The 18,115-nt window shown below is 38.8% G+C and overlaps 1 protein-coding gene across 1 annotated transcript in view; it reads left to right on the top strand.

Annotated features, from left to right (window-relative positions):
* The window catches only part of LEMD3 (LEM domain containing 3), a 49,356-nt gene that overhangs the window by 15,950 nt on the left and 15,291 nt on the right, over positions 1 to 18,115 (top strand). Inside the window, exons 2-4 of the mRNA XM_084759868.1 lie at positions 6,647 to 6,684; positions 9,761 to 9,827; positions 12,039 to 12,106. Of these exons, the coding sequence (XP_084615994.1) occupies positions 6,647 to 6,684; positions 9,761 to 9,827; positions 12,039 to 12,106 (173 nt within the window). The remainder of the gene's footprint in view (positions 1 to 6,646; positions 6,685 to 9,760; positions 9,828 to 12,038; positions 12,107 to 18,115) is intronic.

Below are 18,115 nucleotides of genomic sequence, written 5' to 3'. Positions count from 1 at the left end.
TTTCTTATTTTGTAAAACATTTTAAAGTAAAATATTTATTTGTATTTATATTTCCCCTCTAATATATGACAATTTCCAAAGTTGAAAAGCTGTATTGTCAGTACTCATATACCTGTTACTTAATTCTACTGTTCAAATATTATGTATTTGCTTTGTTACGAATTTTATCTTTGTTTCCTTTAGTTGTCATTCTTTTTTTCTTTTTTAAAGTTTTTAGTTTTTGTGACAGAGATCCCAGGCCTGAGTACAGTCATAATGTCACATTAAAACTTTGTAAAGAAAAGTAGTTTCAGTTACAGCTTGATACCAGTTTTTATTGGCCTTTTTTTTTTAAGAGAGAAAAAAACAATCCTGCAGGCACAGTCTCCCTGTGTAGCCAGAGTAGACTCTGAACTTGTTAGTCTTCTTTTGCCTCCTGAGTGCTGAGTGTGCCACCATGCGCGGAGTGTCTGTCATATATAAATACAAGAGCTAACCAAATTAAAAGAAAGTTATTGGCTGAGTTTTAACCTTTTAGTCCTTGAATACATTTATCTGTTTTCTGTTGTTAACATTTGATACCCACATTTAAAGTCCAGTTTATTTTTATGAAATCAATTATAAACTTATTTTTCAGAGAATATCTTGTTTGAGAGTGACATGGGGTTATTGCCTCTCTTAAAACAGAGATAAGTGAAAAACTGGAAGTCCTAAAGAGTGTGTCAGCTAAGAGAAGCGGTCTAATTTTTGCTCTTTTCCCTTTCTTCATGAATCGACTATTTTAGATTGTATTCTAGATTGGTAAATGGGTTATGGCAAAAAGACCACTCAGTCATTACAAGAATAAACATTGTAGGAGTGTCCCTTGAAAGCAAGTCTTACAGGAACAAACTGTAAAGGAATTTTCTAAGTATATGTTAAGTGCCTCTATTATAGAATGAGCATATATTTAATAAGGCCAGGAATAATTGTTGAAAATTCAGGAAACAAGTGGGCAGTGGCTGTTGCAAAAGAATGTTCTGCCTTGTTCCCTGTCTACTTGAGTCTAGCTGATGGTGACATTCAGAAGTGCTCACCACACAGGGCAGTGCTCACCACACAGGGGCAGTGCTCACCACACAGGGGCGGTGCTCACCACACAGGGGCGGTGCTCCTCAGCTGTTGGAAACATTCCCTCTTCTCCCTCTCCCCCTTACACACGATCAGGCTGTGGAATCCCACTAACCTTAGAGATGAGGGTTGCATATTTGAATATCTCTATATAAAAAAGGTATGATTGGTAATTTAGGTAGTTGAATTTTACTTCTTAGATGACTTGAATTTTTCCTAAGATGTAGTTTAAGGTCACAGAATGGTGTGGGTTTTTTGTTGTTGTTTTTCAAGACAGGGTTTCTTGGTATAGCCCTGGCTAGCCTCACACTCGGAGATCCACCTGTGTCTGCCTCCTGAGTGCTAGGATTAAAGGCATGCAGCACGATGCCTGGCTAGGCCAAAGAGTTTTAGAGCTGTAAGAGCCTTTGACAGCCATGTCTGTATGTCATTGCTCTGCAGAATGAACTGAGAGGAGGCCTTGTCCCTATTCTTAGCTCCTGTAACTAAAGCATGGCAGCTGGCACAGAGCAGACGCTTGCTTGGGACTGTCTTGCATTGCAAGATGACGCTAAATGATGTATCACTCACTACACCAAGTTCGAAAGTTACAGCTGTTAGAAACTGATGTCACGTGGTCGGTTTCAGAGCAGTCCTGTGAATGCGGTAGTTTGTGCTTAATTCTTCTCATGGTAGTTCTGGGACACACCGCTGATGCGTCTCCATATGCGTAGTTAGAGAACCCACGGCAGCCTCTCCTACCCACCTTTCTATTGGTTTTGATATGTTGTGTTATAAGGGGGTTAAAGCTTAATAACTCAAAATCTGAAAGTGCTAGTGAATCTGTGTCTATTAAACAAAGTAGAAAGATACTTTAGTTTTAGGGGTTTTAATTTTAGTGGACTCCAGACATAAATAAATCATAATTTTGTCTTAAATTCTGTTTACAAAAGCACATTTATCTCAAGGAGGTAACCTAACCTTTTATGGGTCGATGTCTAACCAAAATGAGGTAATATATTCTCTAAAACTAGTGTTGTATTAACTGAGGCATTTTAAAAGTCCATACCAGCAAGATTCCTCCTGCTCCATCTCTGCAGTGTAGCTTTTGTCACTCAGGAGAGGGCTGCACAGTGCTTAGGCATTGTCATTGCACTTTCTGCTGTTAGCGGGGCTTTTACCCCAGGAGATGGGGGCTTTCAAGCTTGTCCGTTCTTTATGTCATTAGCAACAAACTTCTCCAGGGTGTTGAGATAGGAAGAGATATTTGTGCTCTTGTTGGGGAAAGAAATAAATACCATATAGTTAAGTGGTAATACTGGGTTGTAAAGGTGCTGAGACTACATAGGGTCTGAGAGGAGGAGAGTCACCGTGCTTTACAGCCCCTCCACAGCCTTCACGCTTGTGGCTGCAGACTGGACACTTAAGGCCGAAGGAAAGGAGAACATTGAGAAAGAAAATGACCAGGAGAAGCAAATGTCTAGAGTTTTCTTGGGAAAAGTATCTTTTTGTGTACTGTCATTTACTTTAATTTAAATACATAGGATAGAAGAATGTGAATGCAGGATGTGGAACTAATTGTGTTGATCCAGAGAAGGGCACTCAATGTACAGTTGCCCATTTCCCGGTCTTGTAAGTCGATAGTTTTTCACTAACTGCTTAGGACTCTTACTATGAAGCCAGATAGGCTTGCCCCTACTACATGTGCCATTCTTTTAAAACGTGAACCAGATAACTAGTGCTTCTGGTTTCTGAAGTCCGCGCTTTGGAGTAAAATGCAAACATGTTTAACCACTTATTGCTGACTCCCTTACTGGTCTTACTGCTTGCTGTCTAGCTAGCCACGATAGCGTGTTCTAGCTATCCGGGCTACTTCCGTTCTAGGAGCAGCATAGCAGACGTGTCACTGCCTTCCAGCCTCGGTGTACTTGGCTGCTCTTCCTGTGTTTAACCTTTACATTTTAGATATTCGTTTAACCTTTACATTTTAGATATTCGGGTGGCATGGTCCTCGGGAGTCTGTTGAAATGCAGTCTTAGTGGTGGCTTTCTCTGATTATCTTAGTTTAAATGGCTTCTTTCTGTCACAGTCAAGCCCTGTTGTTTCCATCCAACACGCACAGGCCTACTGGCACGTATGCATTTTTAGCGTTTACTCCTTCACTATCTCTTTGAATCTCTGTGGAACGTAAGTACCACAAGGGCCGGGGTCAGAGGTTTCTCCAGCTGTCAACTTGACACAAACCTCATCATACCTGGGAAGAAGGAAGGACTCTCAGTTAAGAGGGTGTCTTTCTCAGATTGTCCGTGGCATGTCTGTTGGGTCAGTTTTTTGATTGCCTACTGGAGCAGAAAAGCCAGTAAGCAGCATTCCTTCATGATCTCTGCTGTAGGCCCTGCCTCCGCATCCTGTGTTGAACTTCCCCTGGCTTCGCAACCTGTAAGCCAGATAACCTCTCCTCCAAGTTGCTTTTGTTCAGTGTCTGTCGCATGGTAGAATAAACAAGGATGAATATATTGATTTATTCAGTGCCCAGATTTACATAGTGTAGCATGAACTAAAGTACTGGTCTCTTTCCTGGCACTGAGTGACCCACATGGAGTCCTTTTGAAAGACCATTGGTTTGTTTGGTTAAAAATAGCATATACTCTACAGTATACCAGCTCACAGATAGGTTCATAGTATTATTCCTACTTAGGAGTTCGTAATGATTGGTAAATGTTCAGCTTGAAAACTGGAAAAAGTTTACATTTATTGAAAAGTGTGATGAAACTAATTATATTTTTGAAATTGGTAACATAAGTTTGGGAAGGAAAAATATGTGTCTCTTTACACTTAGAAGTGAAAAACTTCTTTGAGGCAAAATGTGGGAAAGCATTGGAAGATTTTGAAGATCACATTAAACATTTTAGGAATTTGATTTGTAGTCATTAGTGTAGTTTAAAGGAAAGATAAGTCAAAGCTTTGAGGATATGTACAAGAGCAGGTTGGTGTATCTCAAGTTTGAAATAACCTGGACAAAGAAATAGAAGAGGAAATGGCCCAGGTGGGAGAATTTGGGAAAAAGAAGCCATAGGAAGCTGTTTAGAAGCTTTACAGCATAACAGTTAGGAGACTGGCTCCACGGCTGCCTGTGCCTCCAGGCGGTGGATGCAAGGGAGCCTCTGGGGGTGAGGGGCTCAGAAGAGACCCCCTAATAGAGTAGTAGAGTTCTGCTATCAGATGCTCTTAAAATATAGGTCTTGTTTACAGTTGTCAGATTTCTCCAAATCGTGGGTTTTAAAATTATGTGATAATTATTAAGCTCCTTAAGGCTAGACGTTTCCGTGAGGTGGCTTGGTGTTCTGAAGTACAAAGGTTCTGAGGGAAGGAGGATGTGGGAGCATGCTTCTGTCGGGAACCTAAGGACTTACTGTTCAACAATTGCTGTGCTTGGATAGTTTCCTTCTAAAACTTTACCATTCTTAATTCAGTTTAGTATGTGTCAATTGTTGGCGTTTGAGGGAAAAAATGTAACCATAGGGTAGAAAGAATCCCCTTAGCTTTTTAGATGTGCCAGTCCTCAGTTTTCTTAGCTTTGAAGCAGGAATCTAGGTAAGGCACATCAGTAGTTTTCAACAGATTGCTCCTGTGTCACTCCCTCTGCCTTCCTACTTGTGATAACCGCCCCCAGCTTCCCCCAGAGTTCAGTACTGTTACCTTCATAACAGAGTAAAATGCCTAAGTATGCATTTAGCTTAATAGCTGTAAGCCTTTCAGCACTGCCTGCCTGTCTCCGTTCACACACATGTGACTCACACCTGGTTTCTGTTGTGAGTGGCTCTTAGAAGAGCAGTCTGTAGGCTGATGTACTTACACTAATTTATACACATGTGTGTCACAGACACATTTGAGCTGGTTTCCCATTTGGTGACAAAAATAAGTTTATATCAAGTAGAAAAAAAATGCTTTGCTTCAGGGCTTTGCTTCAAAGATTTTAAAACTTGCCTTTTCAGGACTGCATGTTTTTAAGACCTTTTTTTTTTTTTTTGACATAAAAAAACACCTATTTTTAGTATTACTTAATCCTGTTTTTCAAGATCAGTAAGACATTTTTATAGTATATTAAGCTTTATATAGCTTTATTTTAAAGTGTTCAAATTCTACATTAAAAATTAATGCTATAAGCTGAGCGTTGGTGGCGCACGCCTTTAATCCCAGCACTCGGGAGGCAGAGGCAGGTGGATTGCTATGAGTTCGGGGACAGCCTGGTCTACAGAATGAGTCCAGGATAGTCAAGGATACACAGAGAAACCCTTTCTCGAAAAAACAAAACAAAACAAAAATAAAATAAATTTAAAAAAATTTAAATTAATGCTATAAAAGTAGTTTTTAAATTCATGTGCTCTTAATTTTTTTAACTTAATACTTAAGATTTTACTTTTCCTATTCTTATTTTGAGAACTTCTGGTTTTCTATCTTTCAAAAAATTTTCTTTTCCAGCATTGATACTTTTTTTTTGTTGTTCAGAGAAAGGTTATCTAAAAGATCATTTGAAATATCTGATAACAGGATGTATTTTTTTTCCCATTGCTTTTTAATTGTACCTTGTCAAAATGGTCTTGTACATGAACTTTCTTAGAATTGGGCAGTTCCTGGTTCCTATGGAACTTCCTGTTTTCCCAAATAAAAATAGAAAAGCATCTCAGAAAGGAAATCTGGTCAGTGTGAACTACTTTATGAGATCAGCTGGACTTAGTTGTGTCCTGGATTTATATAATGTATAATCTGTGTAGAGTGTAAATGTTTTTAAGTGTCTGTGAACTTTGAATATTTTTATGTATAATAAAATAGGTGATAAGGGAAGAGGTTCTGAGTCATTGTGAGACATGTTATATAGTTAACTATATAACCTGGCATCATATTTTGGGGAGATTTTAGGTAGAGAAAGATTTCATGGAAATACTACAGAGTCCCTTTATAATACTTGATTGTCACATCCTGAAATCTAATTGTCAGCTAGTTTGATCTGTTTAGTTCTTCCTTGGCATTTTTCTAGATGTTAGCCATGAGTCAGGCTTTTGTTTTCTTTTGGTAGATAATAGAAGTTGGAATCCTACAAGAGTTGCTTAGTTTTAAAGCAACAAGTTAAAGTAGAAACATGACATAATAGTAATAGGAAAACTGGCGGTGTATGTGGGGACTGTGGTGAGTGGCAGCTGCTGCCATGCCAGGCCTTCTAGCGATGGTCTCAGGCTGTACAGTGACTGTACAAGGTTTGCAATTGTTATCCCCCCTTATGGGAGAGTTCATTTAGAGTGAGCAAGTGGTTAATTTAAGGCCATATCACTAAGCTCTGGTGCAGAGGCTGGAGTCATCAACTCATCACGCACCACCAGAGCTCTGGCTTTCCTCTGTGGTGGAGAAACCACAATGTCCAGCACAGCGAGTGCCCCTCCTTTCCCAGCCTGTTTGCATTTGCTTGCGCATGTGCATTGGTGTGAGCGTGTGTGTACTGGTTCTCAGGGAACTTGTTTAGGACCATTGAAGTTCTTGAGTGATGCTAATAGTTGTCTTTTTTCTTTCTTTTCCTTGATAGTAAAAAAACCCTTTGATGAAACATTTGGAAAAATACAAGTAAGTAAAAGATCATAATGCTTATAATTTATGTCATGCTTTAAATGATAAAAATATTAAAATGACTGTAAGAAAAGTAAGTTACTAAGAAAAGTGAAGTCAAGGCCCTTTTAGTTTAAAGCATTACGTTTTCTCATTCTGGGCGTTCCTACCGCTACTATAATTATGTCTGACTTAGAGCTCCTCCTAAAACTGAACTGTCTGTTACTATCATACACAGACAAACCCCCCATCAAGTGGGAGTGGCATGCTGTCCCTGCGCCTGGTTCTGTTTGTTTGTTTGTTTGTTTTTGTATTTTTGGAGACAGAGTTTCTCTGTGTACCCTTGGCTGTCCTGGACTAACTTTGTAGACCAGGCTGTCTTCGATCCACCTGCCTCTGCCTCCCGAGTGCTGGGATTAAAGGTATGCGCCACCACCGCCCTGCTTGCACCTGGTTCTTAAAGTATGCTGTATTGTCTTAGGCCTTAGCAGGCTTTTCTTTTGTCCGCATTTTCTCTCTTTTGGATCCTTGTTCTGTTGGTGTGATGACACACCTGGAGAGCAGAGGTTAAAAAGGAAACATGAAGGTTTTTTAAGGGTTCTTCTCCAAAGTGTGTATATGTATGTGTGTGTATGTATATGTATACATACATATATATGTATAATAAAACTTTAACCAAAACTTTATGTACATCAAAACATTTTTTTGCTTTCCATATAATAGATACTTTGAAGATTTAGCTATTTAAAGCTGATATGAATATTATAGTACATAATTCTCTGCTAGTTTCTCATTATGGGAATTGACCATTACATGGATCTGTATTGAAAACTACTGGTTTTACCAGAAGGCATTTAAAAAGGCACAGTCAGACTGTGGAATATTATTTCATATTGTTAGCAGTGGAACTTTGAAATAATTCTGTTCAGTATATTCTGTAGTGAAGGCATTTGTTTACAGTGAATTTGACAGCTGAGGTTTAAAGATACAATAGTTGAGGCTTAGTGTGATGCACTCACAGAGCCTTGGAAGTACAAGACTGTTTGTAAAATAATTTGTAGGATCACAGATTTAGTTTAAGACTCTTGTTTCAGCCTCGGCTTTTACATTTTGGCGTTTGAAATAAATAAATTTATTTGCTTGTTTGTTTATGAAAGAGAGTCTTGTTAAATAGCCCAATGTAGTTTGAGATTGCTATTTTCCTCTCTCAGTTTTCCTGTGCTGAGATTACAGGTATGAACCACTGTGCTCTGTACTTTGGGTTTTTAATTTTGTGTAAAGGTAGGAATTGCCTTTTTTCAGAATGACATAAAGATGAGGTCAATAAAAGGGTGATGTGGCCAAAAGCTTGGAAACAAGCAGTAACCTAGAGGGATGAATATGCTCTCTGTCATCAGGAGACATAATTCAAGGACATGGGGTGGGAATTTGGAACCTTTTATGAATTTGCTTCTTCCCACCATCACAGATCATAGCTGCACTGAGATAATTATGTTCCCATAGTGTGCAAACTTGTTTCCTTTGTTTCCTGGAGGTATGTGGGAACAAAGTATAGAAGCAGTTTTATCTCTTTACACACGCACGTGTCACATCCTACACTTTCTAGGCATGCCTGAACTTGCTTCGTGGATACAGTCATCTAGAGTTCCTGTTCTATTAGGCACTTGGAAGAAAGGGAAGTCCTAAGGACATCCCCTGATAATCGCCTCTTTATTTCAGCTGATAATCCCCTGCCCCTTCCACGTCGCTTGCGAAGGTTTACCTTAGTTGCATTTGTTCTTGAATTGGATGTCGTTGTTGAGGCTGTTTGTTAGAGCGTTTAGATCATGCCGTGTTTACTCCACATAGCCTCTGCCTTCTGGTCAGAGCAGTATTCCAGGCACGCACAAGTCTGGCTTGCTTTTCTCTTAAGTTTTCAGAATAAAGCCAAAGTTCCTTTCTTGGGTTCTCTGACAGTCAATTCCAGGCTGTTTCCTTGAGCCTGCTGCTGTGGCTATAAGAAGTACAGCCAGTGTTTCCATGCTTCTGAACCTCTGCCTGAACGGTGGCCTGGAATGGTCCTCTCTTCTGTGCAGCCCCCTCTAGTGTCCTGTGTTCCACAGATGGGCCTTTGTTTACCTCCTCCTCTGTTTGCATTGTACTTGGCAGTTGCAGTGCAGCACTGTGTGATGGTTGGTGGTGATGTTCTTGAGAACAGGAAATACCTTGTTCTTTGTATCTCACTTTGTTCTGAGAAAATAGTTCTTGATTCCTTAACCTCATTGAGTGTTTAATGGTTGGTTATCTTAAGTCTAGGACAGGATGTCAGAGACACAGTACATATTCCTTTAGTTTTATGTGGACAAGTCCGATGAAAACAAACCATGAGGGGCTGGAGGATGGCTCAGTGCCTAAAGGTGCTTGCCAGCAAACATGACAGCCTGAGTTTGAACACATGATAGAAGGAGAGAAACCGTTCCTGTTCATTGTTCTCTGATGTACATGGGCTCTACCAGTGTGTGTACAACCCGTATTTCTGTACATACATTAATTAAATTAGTCACTCAAACATGAAACATAACCTACATGGAAGAAAGAAAACCAATTTTTATATATCTGTATTACATATGCATTATACAGTATAGGATTGGAAGAATTATTTTGATGACTACGGGAGGTTTATTATGTGTGAGATCCAATTTTAATTTCTTTTTTCTAACGTGTTATTTTTAATTATGTGTATATGGTATGTGTCTGTATGAGGGTATGTGTACATAAGTGTTGGTGCTCACAGATGCCAGAGCATCAAATCCTCTGGGGCTGGAGTTAGAGAGTGTGGGGACCTGCCCGACATGCTTGTGCCCGGCCCTTTGCAAGAAAAACTCTTAATCACTGAGCCACCTCTCCAGTCCCCTGTGTAAGCTTAACAGTTCTCAAGAAAGCAAAATACTTACAGTGATAATTTATGGTAAGGCTCCTTAAAAATCTAGGAGCTGTTGTTTCCATGTGGATTTGTCTTTCATACAGAGCTTTAACTATTTTATCTTGAGTTCCTCCTTTTAAAAAATAGACTTTTTAGAATTGGTATTTCATAACAATTTTTTTTTTATTTTAGGAAAGTGAAAAAAATCTTATGATGAGTACATTATACAAACTTCATGATCGATTGGCCCAGATTGCAGGTAGTATTTTAGCATTCATCGTCTCCCAAAACATTTCTAAAGTTATGTGGTGTGTGTTGCATGTTGTGTCTGTAGTCGTCGTCTTGCCTAAGTATAGGGGTATGTTCACACAGCATTTTTCTTCAGAGGTTTTTGAAAGAAATTCATACAGGTGTAACCAAGACTATTTTCCTGCTTGCTGTATATGTCAGATAGAATTTTTATATATTGTATAAATAATAACAAATTCTGCAGGCCTAAATAGCAGTTGAATTGGATAAGCAGTGATTAATTAAAATCTTGGATCAGATACAGAGGTATAGATTTTCTTCTGGTGATTATTCCCTTAGTTAAAGTAAATCCGGTTTCTATTTTTAGGTAACTTCTTTTCATACTCTGCTCTTACTGAGCTTGTTAGAGTGCTCAGGTGTCAACACATCTGCAGTCTGAACAACTTAGTGGAACCATTAAGTGCCTTATAAGTTTGATATTTGCAAACTATGGTAGTAGCAAAATATTAACATTTTAAAACATATAATCTCAAAGAAGTGATTTTGGATCCCCTCTTACAAGGGCTACAGGACACAGAAGTGGAGCCTTCCAGGCTTTGCAGGAGCAGACTGCTGTGTGGAAGTGAGGTCTTTGGCACAAGTCTAAGGGTAGATGTAGTGTGACTTCTCTGGTTACACAGCAGTCTTTACAATCCTGATGTTCATTTCCCGTATGTTATCTAGCTTGGTCTTTATTCTGAATCCATAGTTTTTCTCAGTTTTTTAGGCTTATAATTCTGTGTATGTCGTTAAACGCTTTCTTTATGCTGACTGATTTGCCTTCATTCACATCCTACAGCCAGTGATGTTTATTTGGTATTTCTCTAGCACCTTGAAGTAGGTTGGGTATAGCCTACAGCTAAGAAATCCTAATGTCTCTAACTTAAGCCTGTATGGCTCTTGATACCAGTTTTATGAGGATAGTCTGTGGCTTAGTAGATCAGCACACAGGGTTGCTCTTAAAGAAGGAGATTTTCCTCCCTTGGAGTGAGTATTGACAAGTTTTTTCCTATAAAGTGCCCTGTAGTTAATATTTTAGGCTTTGTGGACTAGACTGCTTCTGTTAATACTATTTTATTTTGCTATTATAGCATGAAAGTAACATAAATAGTATATTAATCAATTAGCTTGGCTATACTCCAATGAAACTTTATTTATAAACACCAGCAGCAGGCCACATTTGGCCCTTGGCTGTGTTTTGCTTGCTTGTGTTCTGCCTCTGAGGGAGCGTTATGAAGCCGGAAGACTTGTTCATACAGTAGGTACTTACCTTATCTAATTTCCCTTGACAGCTAGGCTTCGTGAGTAAACTGATGAATAAGAGCATGCTTCCACTAGACAAAGATTTGCCTGGATTTTTACCTTAGTTATATTTTTATGTTAAAGGTATTTTTTAACTACTTGAAAGTAATAGGGTATCAAAACTTAGAACTGAAATTTAGTATGAGGAAAAATATCTTTAATAGCCACATGTAGCCTGGAAAAAAGCTTTGAATTTTTTCAAAGCTCTTCAGTTATATTAAAGAAGAAAGTAATTTTCTCTAACTTTTATAGCACATCCTTTTATAAAAACTTAATCTTAGGTTCAGAGGTACAAATTTCTGCCTAGTTTCACTGCTCATCGCTTTAAGAATCTATGTGTTTAAAAAAAAAAAAAAGAATCTATGTAAGTTAGCAAAGAGAATTTCCTGGGTCCCCCTTTAAGAACAAACCATCATAGTGACATTGTGCCTACATTGGCTTCCAGTGTAGAGTATAAGAGGCTTTTTAAAAAATATACTTTTTAAAAATATTTGTGTGTACATGTACATGGGTTTGCCATGGCACAGACGGAGAGATCAGAGGACATTATGTGGGAATGGCATACCTTTGATCCCAGCACTCAGGGAGGCAGAGGCAGGTGGATCACTGTGAGTTTGAGGTTGGCCTGGTCTACAAAGCGAGTCCAGGACAGCCAGGAAGATATTATTCTTACATTGACTAAAGTTCATTTAAAAGTAGTGACTTATGTAAGGGTAGTTGTTTGTTTATATTAGATACTGTAATTGTTTCTAGAAAATATAAGTAATGTTCATCAGTCTTTACTATTACATATGTAATTGTTTAATTTGTAAAATACTTTAAATTCTGTTTCTTCTGTTTAATATTGTACTTATTCCAAATTAATATGCTAATCTTTCAGGAGATCATGAATGTGGCAGTTCTAGTCAAAGGATGCTCTCTGTCCACGAAGCAGCTGCATATTTAAAGGTCAGCAGTGAAATGAGAATGTTAACAGCCATTTTCTTAAAGTTTGTGTACGTCCTTACTGTCAAAAGTATTAAGCAGTTGATTATTTTAATTGTACCGTTAAGGCAGTCGTTCTGTCTGTTGTTTCCATTGCCTACTGTTACGTTTAGCCTTGGTGCCTTCATGTCTCTCCACCCACCTGTTCATTTGTTTGTTTATTTGTATATGATACTGGCTAGGCTCCTGCTAAGAGAGAGCACGTGGAATCTTTCTGAGGTTTTGGATATTAAGCTGACTGAGGTCTATTTATATCTAAGGATATAAAGCTAATTGTTTTCTAGTTGCACTTCTGTCCTGGATTGTTTGTTTTGGTGGTAAATAAGTATACAATGAGCCCAATACCAGAAGTGTGATGTAACTAATGTGAAACTCCAGAGCCTGTTCTGGACACCTCTTCTAACTGTGGAGCAGCGCATGCTAACTGTGGAGCTTTGTTGAATTATATTTATTTGCAAGATTGTTTTGTTTTTATTTGTTTTTGTTTTGTTTTTATTTTTTATTTTTTTATTTTTTGTGACAAGGCTTCTTTGTATCCTTGGCTGCCCTGCACTCACTTTGTAGACAAGGCTGACCTTGAACTTACAGAGATCTGCCTGCCGCTGCCTCTGTCTTCCTAAAGCTTATAAGGTTAAACGGTCTTGCCATTTAATGTCATATAAGCAATAAAGGAAAATGCACATACCTGTATAAGGGGTATGAAGAACCTGGATAACAGCTAGGCCTCGTGCGTCACGCCTGTTCTCAAAGCTACTTGGTGGGCTGAAGTAGGGTAATTGCCTGGACTGCAGGTGTTGGAGGATAGCCTGGGCGAGTTAGTGAGCCTTGTCTTAAACAAAACAAAATTAAACAGAAAGTTCAGCACTGGTAAGAGGGATATTTAGACAGAAATAAGATAGGTGGGCAGCATGCAAGAAAACAAATGCGTAGTTTATTAAGATCTGGGTCGGCTTAACCTCAGGGGGCTAAGAAGACTGTAGGTGTGTTTCTGAGCAGTTACAAGTCATCCCTGCAACTAGTTGAAAAATACTAGAAGGTTAAAGATGGAAAATGCCTTTCTGATTTGTAAAAGGGAAAGTGGAATTTAAAAGCAATACTAGAGGACAACCTTTCTTTCTCCCTTCCTTCCCTCCTTCCCTCTTTCCTTTCTTTCTAATGCTGGGAGTCTGAATTTAGATGCTTGTGTAGGAAGTACTTTACCTACCCAACTAGCTCTCTTAACACCAAATGTAAACACTCTTTTTTTAATTGTATGCATGTGCGTGTGTGCAGGTTGAAGAGGGTTATTTCCCATGTGCCCTGGAGCAGGAGTCACAGGTGCTAGGACCTGCCTGATGTGGGTGCTGAGAACTGACCTTGGGTCCGTCCCTCTCTCCAGCCCCTTGAGATTGTTTTTATTTCTGTTTGCAATAAGTGACATAGGTATTAAGATAGGAGTGCATTGAAACTGCAGTGCCTTGGGAGATAAAGACATTTTATCACAAGTCCTCCAGTCCATTATTTATTTGTATATTTACTTTCTTTCAGCAAAGCTTTGTGGGGTTTGGTATATGTATTTTTTTCATTTTCTTTAAGTTTTTCTTACGTATTTTCTTTTTCATTCTATTGTAAACAAGTTGGGTTTCTCTCTTTCCTGTTGAGATTGTTCACTGTTACTATATTGAAACAATTGATTTTTCTATTTTGATTTTTGTATCCTGCAAGTTTCATGAATTCATTTACTCCAAGGGGACTTTATTTTGATAGAGCAACTTTTAGAGTTTTTGTTTTTTTTTTTTATGCAGACAATTATATCATTTGTGAAAAGAGATACATTCACTTTTTCCTTCCTGTTTTGGATTTTAAAATCTCTTGCACGCATCACTCCACTAGAATTTCTAGTAGTGTGCTAAGGAGAAGTGGTGAGCGTGACACCTTCACATATTTTATGGCCTTGGAGGAACAACTTGAGTCCTTCACTGTTGGGTATGGCTGTTAGTGTGTGACCTGTGTTACAATGGCATTGTTTCTTTTTACTTCTGGCCATTTTTAAGAACTCATGGTTGAAGGCATACTGAGTTTTCTCATGCTTCTTCTGCATCTGTTGAAGTAATCATGTGATTAAAGATTTTCATTTATTAATTTTTTATTGAGACTGCAGTATGTGTAAACACACGAGTACTGCTTGTAATAAACAGGGCAAAGTAATTGTGGTTGTTAATTTTTTTGATCTGTAAATGGATTTAAGAGGTTAAGAAATGGCTTTGCACCACAGGTCCCTGCCTTGCAATACTTTTAATGTGCTATTAAATTAATTCTCTTTCCTGGTATTTTAATGAGGATATTTGTGTCTGTATTTATTGATATTAGGCTGAATTTTCATGTCCTATCTGTCTAATTTTGATACCAAAAAAAAAAAAAATCAACATATAAAAATCAATTTGGGGGTTTGCGAGATGATTGAGTGGATCAGGGCACTTGCTGCCAAGCCTGATGACCTGAGTTCAGTGCCTCGGGCTTATGTGGTGGAAGGAAGCCCCCTGCTGCCACATGTTAGCCGTTCCGTGCACATTGTCCATGCATGCATATATACACACAGTAAATAGATACACTAGTAAATGATAGTAATTAAAGTTAAGTTTGGAAATGTGAGCTTAGTATTAATTTTCTCTAATAAAGTAAGTAATAAAATTAGAAATGAATTCTCTTTTTTCCTACCTGTCCAAGACCACATCAGGCAGTGTTGAGCCTGAATGGAGAAGGGCACACAACCCTCACCCCTGTGTGAACAGCTACAGCCAGCGGCTGGCGGAATGAGAAGCGGTTTATTCAGAAAGCCCCTTGACCACACACACACACACACACACACACACACGGGGGGGGGGGGGGGGGCAGGAGAGGAGGGGAGGGAGGGAAGAGATTTTAGAAAGGGGTGTGAGCGTTAGAGGATCTGTCCAGTCTGCAGTATTTAAGTCCTCTGTTGCCTATTGATCTTTATCTGGGTGTTCTGTCCACTGTTGAAAGTTGGGTACAGCAACCTATTGTCAACAATAGTAGGTTGCTATTTCTCCCTTCAGTTCTGTCACTGTTTATGCCGTATACGTGAGTTGAGCTGCTTATCATGTTAAGATGTTCTGCCTTGTCTGTGTGACATTTCTTTTCTGTCAATTCTGTTAGGATAGTCACCATATTCCTTAATTAGTTAGCTATTTGTATGGGATGTCTTTCTCTCTTCTATCCTTTTCACCCTGTGTGTATGCCCTTAAACCTCAAGTGGCTTTCCTTTACATTGATGATAGGTAGGTGCTTTTTTATTCATTCACCCATCCAATGAGTTGGTGAGATTGCTTCCATTTTCATTTGAAGTCTATTATTGATGAGAGAGACTTTTGTTGTTGTTGTTGTTGTTGTTGTTGTTTCTAATTGCTTTTTCTCTGTATGGGAACTTGGTTTTCCTGTCATAATTCTCTTTTGTACTTTTTTGTAGTAAGATACTTTAATTACTTTTATATTTATTGTCCTCTTATGTTATCAGTTTCTTAGGTTATATATCTATTAGTATTTATAGCTTTTTACATTAACATTTTTATAGCTTTTAAAGTATGATTTTGTTTTTTAATTTATATGCTGTAGTTTGAAGTGACCTATGCATCTATCATTGTTACAGTGTTCTGTTTTGTTTTGTTTCGTATGTACCTTTACAATTGGGCTTTATGTTTATGTGCTTTCATGTTGCTACTTGCATCATCTTTCATTTACTATTAGATGCCTTTTTGCTTTTCTTTTAAGAGAATTTTAATGGTGTTGAACTTTACAGGTTTTGTTTATATGGAAAATACTTCTTCAATTTTGAAAGTTAGTTTTCTGGATATGATATGATGTGATGGTCCTGGTTGGCAGTGATTTTTTTTTTTTCTTTCTCAGCACTTTGTGTATTTCATCTTACTCTCTTCTTTCAAGATTTCAGCACCCCCCTCCCCAAGAAACTGCTGACAATTGTGTAGGTTCTCCAAGTAGCTTTTCTCTTTAAATTTCTTCTTTGCCTTTTGACAGTTTGATAATAGTGGTGTGTTTATGTGTGTGGACATGTGTGGCTCATACATATGGAGTGAGGCTACAGGTCAACATTGAGTGTCTTCCTTAATGCTGTCTTCCTTACATTGAAAAAGTGGCTTTCACTGAATCTTGTGCTCCCTGATTGACATAAGCTGTATGGTCCCTAAGCTCCAGGGATCCCGTGTCTCTGCCTACCCAGGGCGACATGCCACCATGCCAGGCTTTTTCCTTGATTCCAGGGATCTGAACTCTGGTCCTCATGCTTATACAAACAAGCCCTTCACCAGATGAGCCATCTCCCAACCCGTGAATATCACTATTCAGGTTTAGCTTTCTTGTGGGTTGTTGGATTTCTTCAATCTGAATGCCTACTTCCTTACTCAAATTCAGGGACTGTCTGGCTCATATATAAACACTTTGCCTTTTTTTGGTGGTTGTTCTCTGTCTCTGTGTGTGTGTGCTAAATGAATAATATCAGATGATGGAATTTGCTGATTCTTTTTGTGTACTCTTTTTTGGGGGGGTGGGGGTGGGGTTCAAGACAGGGTTTCTCTGTGTAGCCTTGGCTATCCTGGACTCACTTTGTAGACCAGGCTGGCCTTGAACTCACAGTGATCCACCTGGCTCTGCCTGCTGAGTGCTGAGATTAAAGGCATGCGCTACCACAGCCCGGCTTTTTGTGTACTCTTGAACATATCTATAATTAATTTTCAGTTAACTTCAATTAGTTGATCTGTTACACATGCTTGTCATCAAAAGAGGACTGGGTTTTTGCTTTTTTTTTTTAAGACAGGGTTTTCTCTGTAAGCTTTGGCTGTCCTAGAACTTCCCCTGTAGACCATGCTGGCCTCAGACTCAGATATCTGCCTGCCTCTTCCTCCTTACAATTAAAGTAGACCAAGTTCATAACTTAATGCATGATTTATGTATACACTACAGAAAAATGCAGTGATGGTGTCATGTGATCAAGAGTAGCCCTAGATTCAGAGTCTAGCACTGTGTACTTGAAGTATCCATTGAAAGTGGAATTTAAAAAAGCATTTATGTCTGTGCGTGTGTATGAGTGGTTTGCTTGTATTTATGCATGTGCACCATTGCTGTGTTTGGTACCCTTGGAGGTCAGTAGAGTCCACCGGATCTCCTGGACCTGGAGTTATTGAAGATTGTGAGCTCCCATGTGGGTGCTGGGTTCTCTGGAAGGCCATCCAGTGCTCTTAAGCACTGAGCTATTGCTCCAGACTGCTGAGGGAATTGATAATGTCCCTGAAATTCGTTGGGAAGTTTAAGTGAGTATATAAAGAACTTAGTGCCTGACTCTTTTTTTTTTTTAACATTTGTTTATTTATTATGTATACAGTGCGCATCAGATCATATTATAGATGGTTGTGAGCCACCATGTGGTTGCTGGGAATTGAACTCAGGACATCCGGAAGAGCAGTCAGTGCTCTTAACCGCTGAGCCATCTCTCCAGCCCCACTTAGTGCCTTGTGGCGCTTCCTCCCAGTTTTCACTTCTGTGTTCTGTGTAAGTAAATCACTTCTATTCTAGAGAAAGGTCTCTAATAACAGTGATGCTTCATTGTATCTCAACCCTGGTTTATTTATTTGTCTTGAACTAAGTGAGAACTTGCCCCAGGGGATTATGGAATGGTTAATAGATTGGGTAGCCAAATAATCAAAATGCAGCCGTAAGATTTTTGACTTAAGATGGACTATGATCATGCATCTCAATGGTCAGGGTAGAAGAATTGCCAGTAGGAGTAAAGAAGGAATTGGATTGAAGAGGCTTAAAGAACATGCAATATAGTATTTCAGAGGAGGGGCATATCTTGTAGAATCCAGTATAATCAATTAATGATCAGTGTAATGAAATATTGAAGTGATTTTACTGCTAGAGCCCTTGGAAACTGTGGCTGGCTTTTCCTTTTTGCTTTTTTAT

This window comes from Acomys minous (assembly GCF_964271855.1).
Source record: "Acomys minous genome assembly, chromosome: 15".
NCBI lineage: Eukaryota > Metazoa > Chordata > Mammalia > Rodentia > Muridae > Acomys > Acomys minous.
This window is presented reverse-complemented; position numbering and strand designations above follow the sequence as displayed.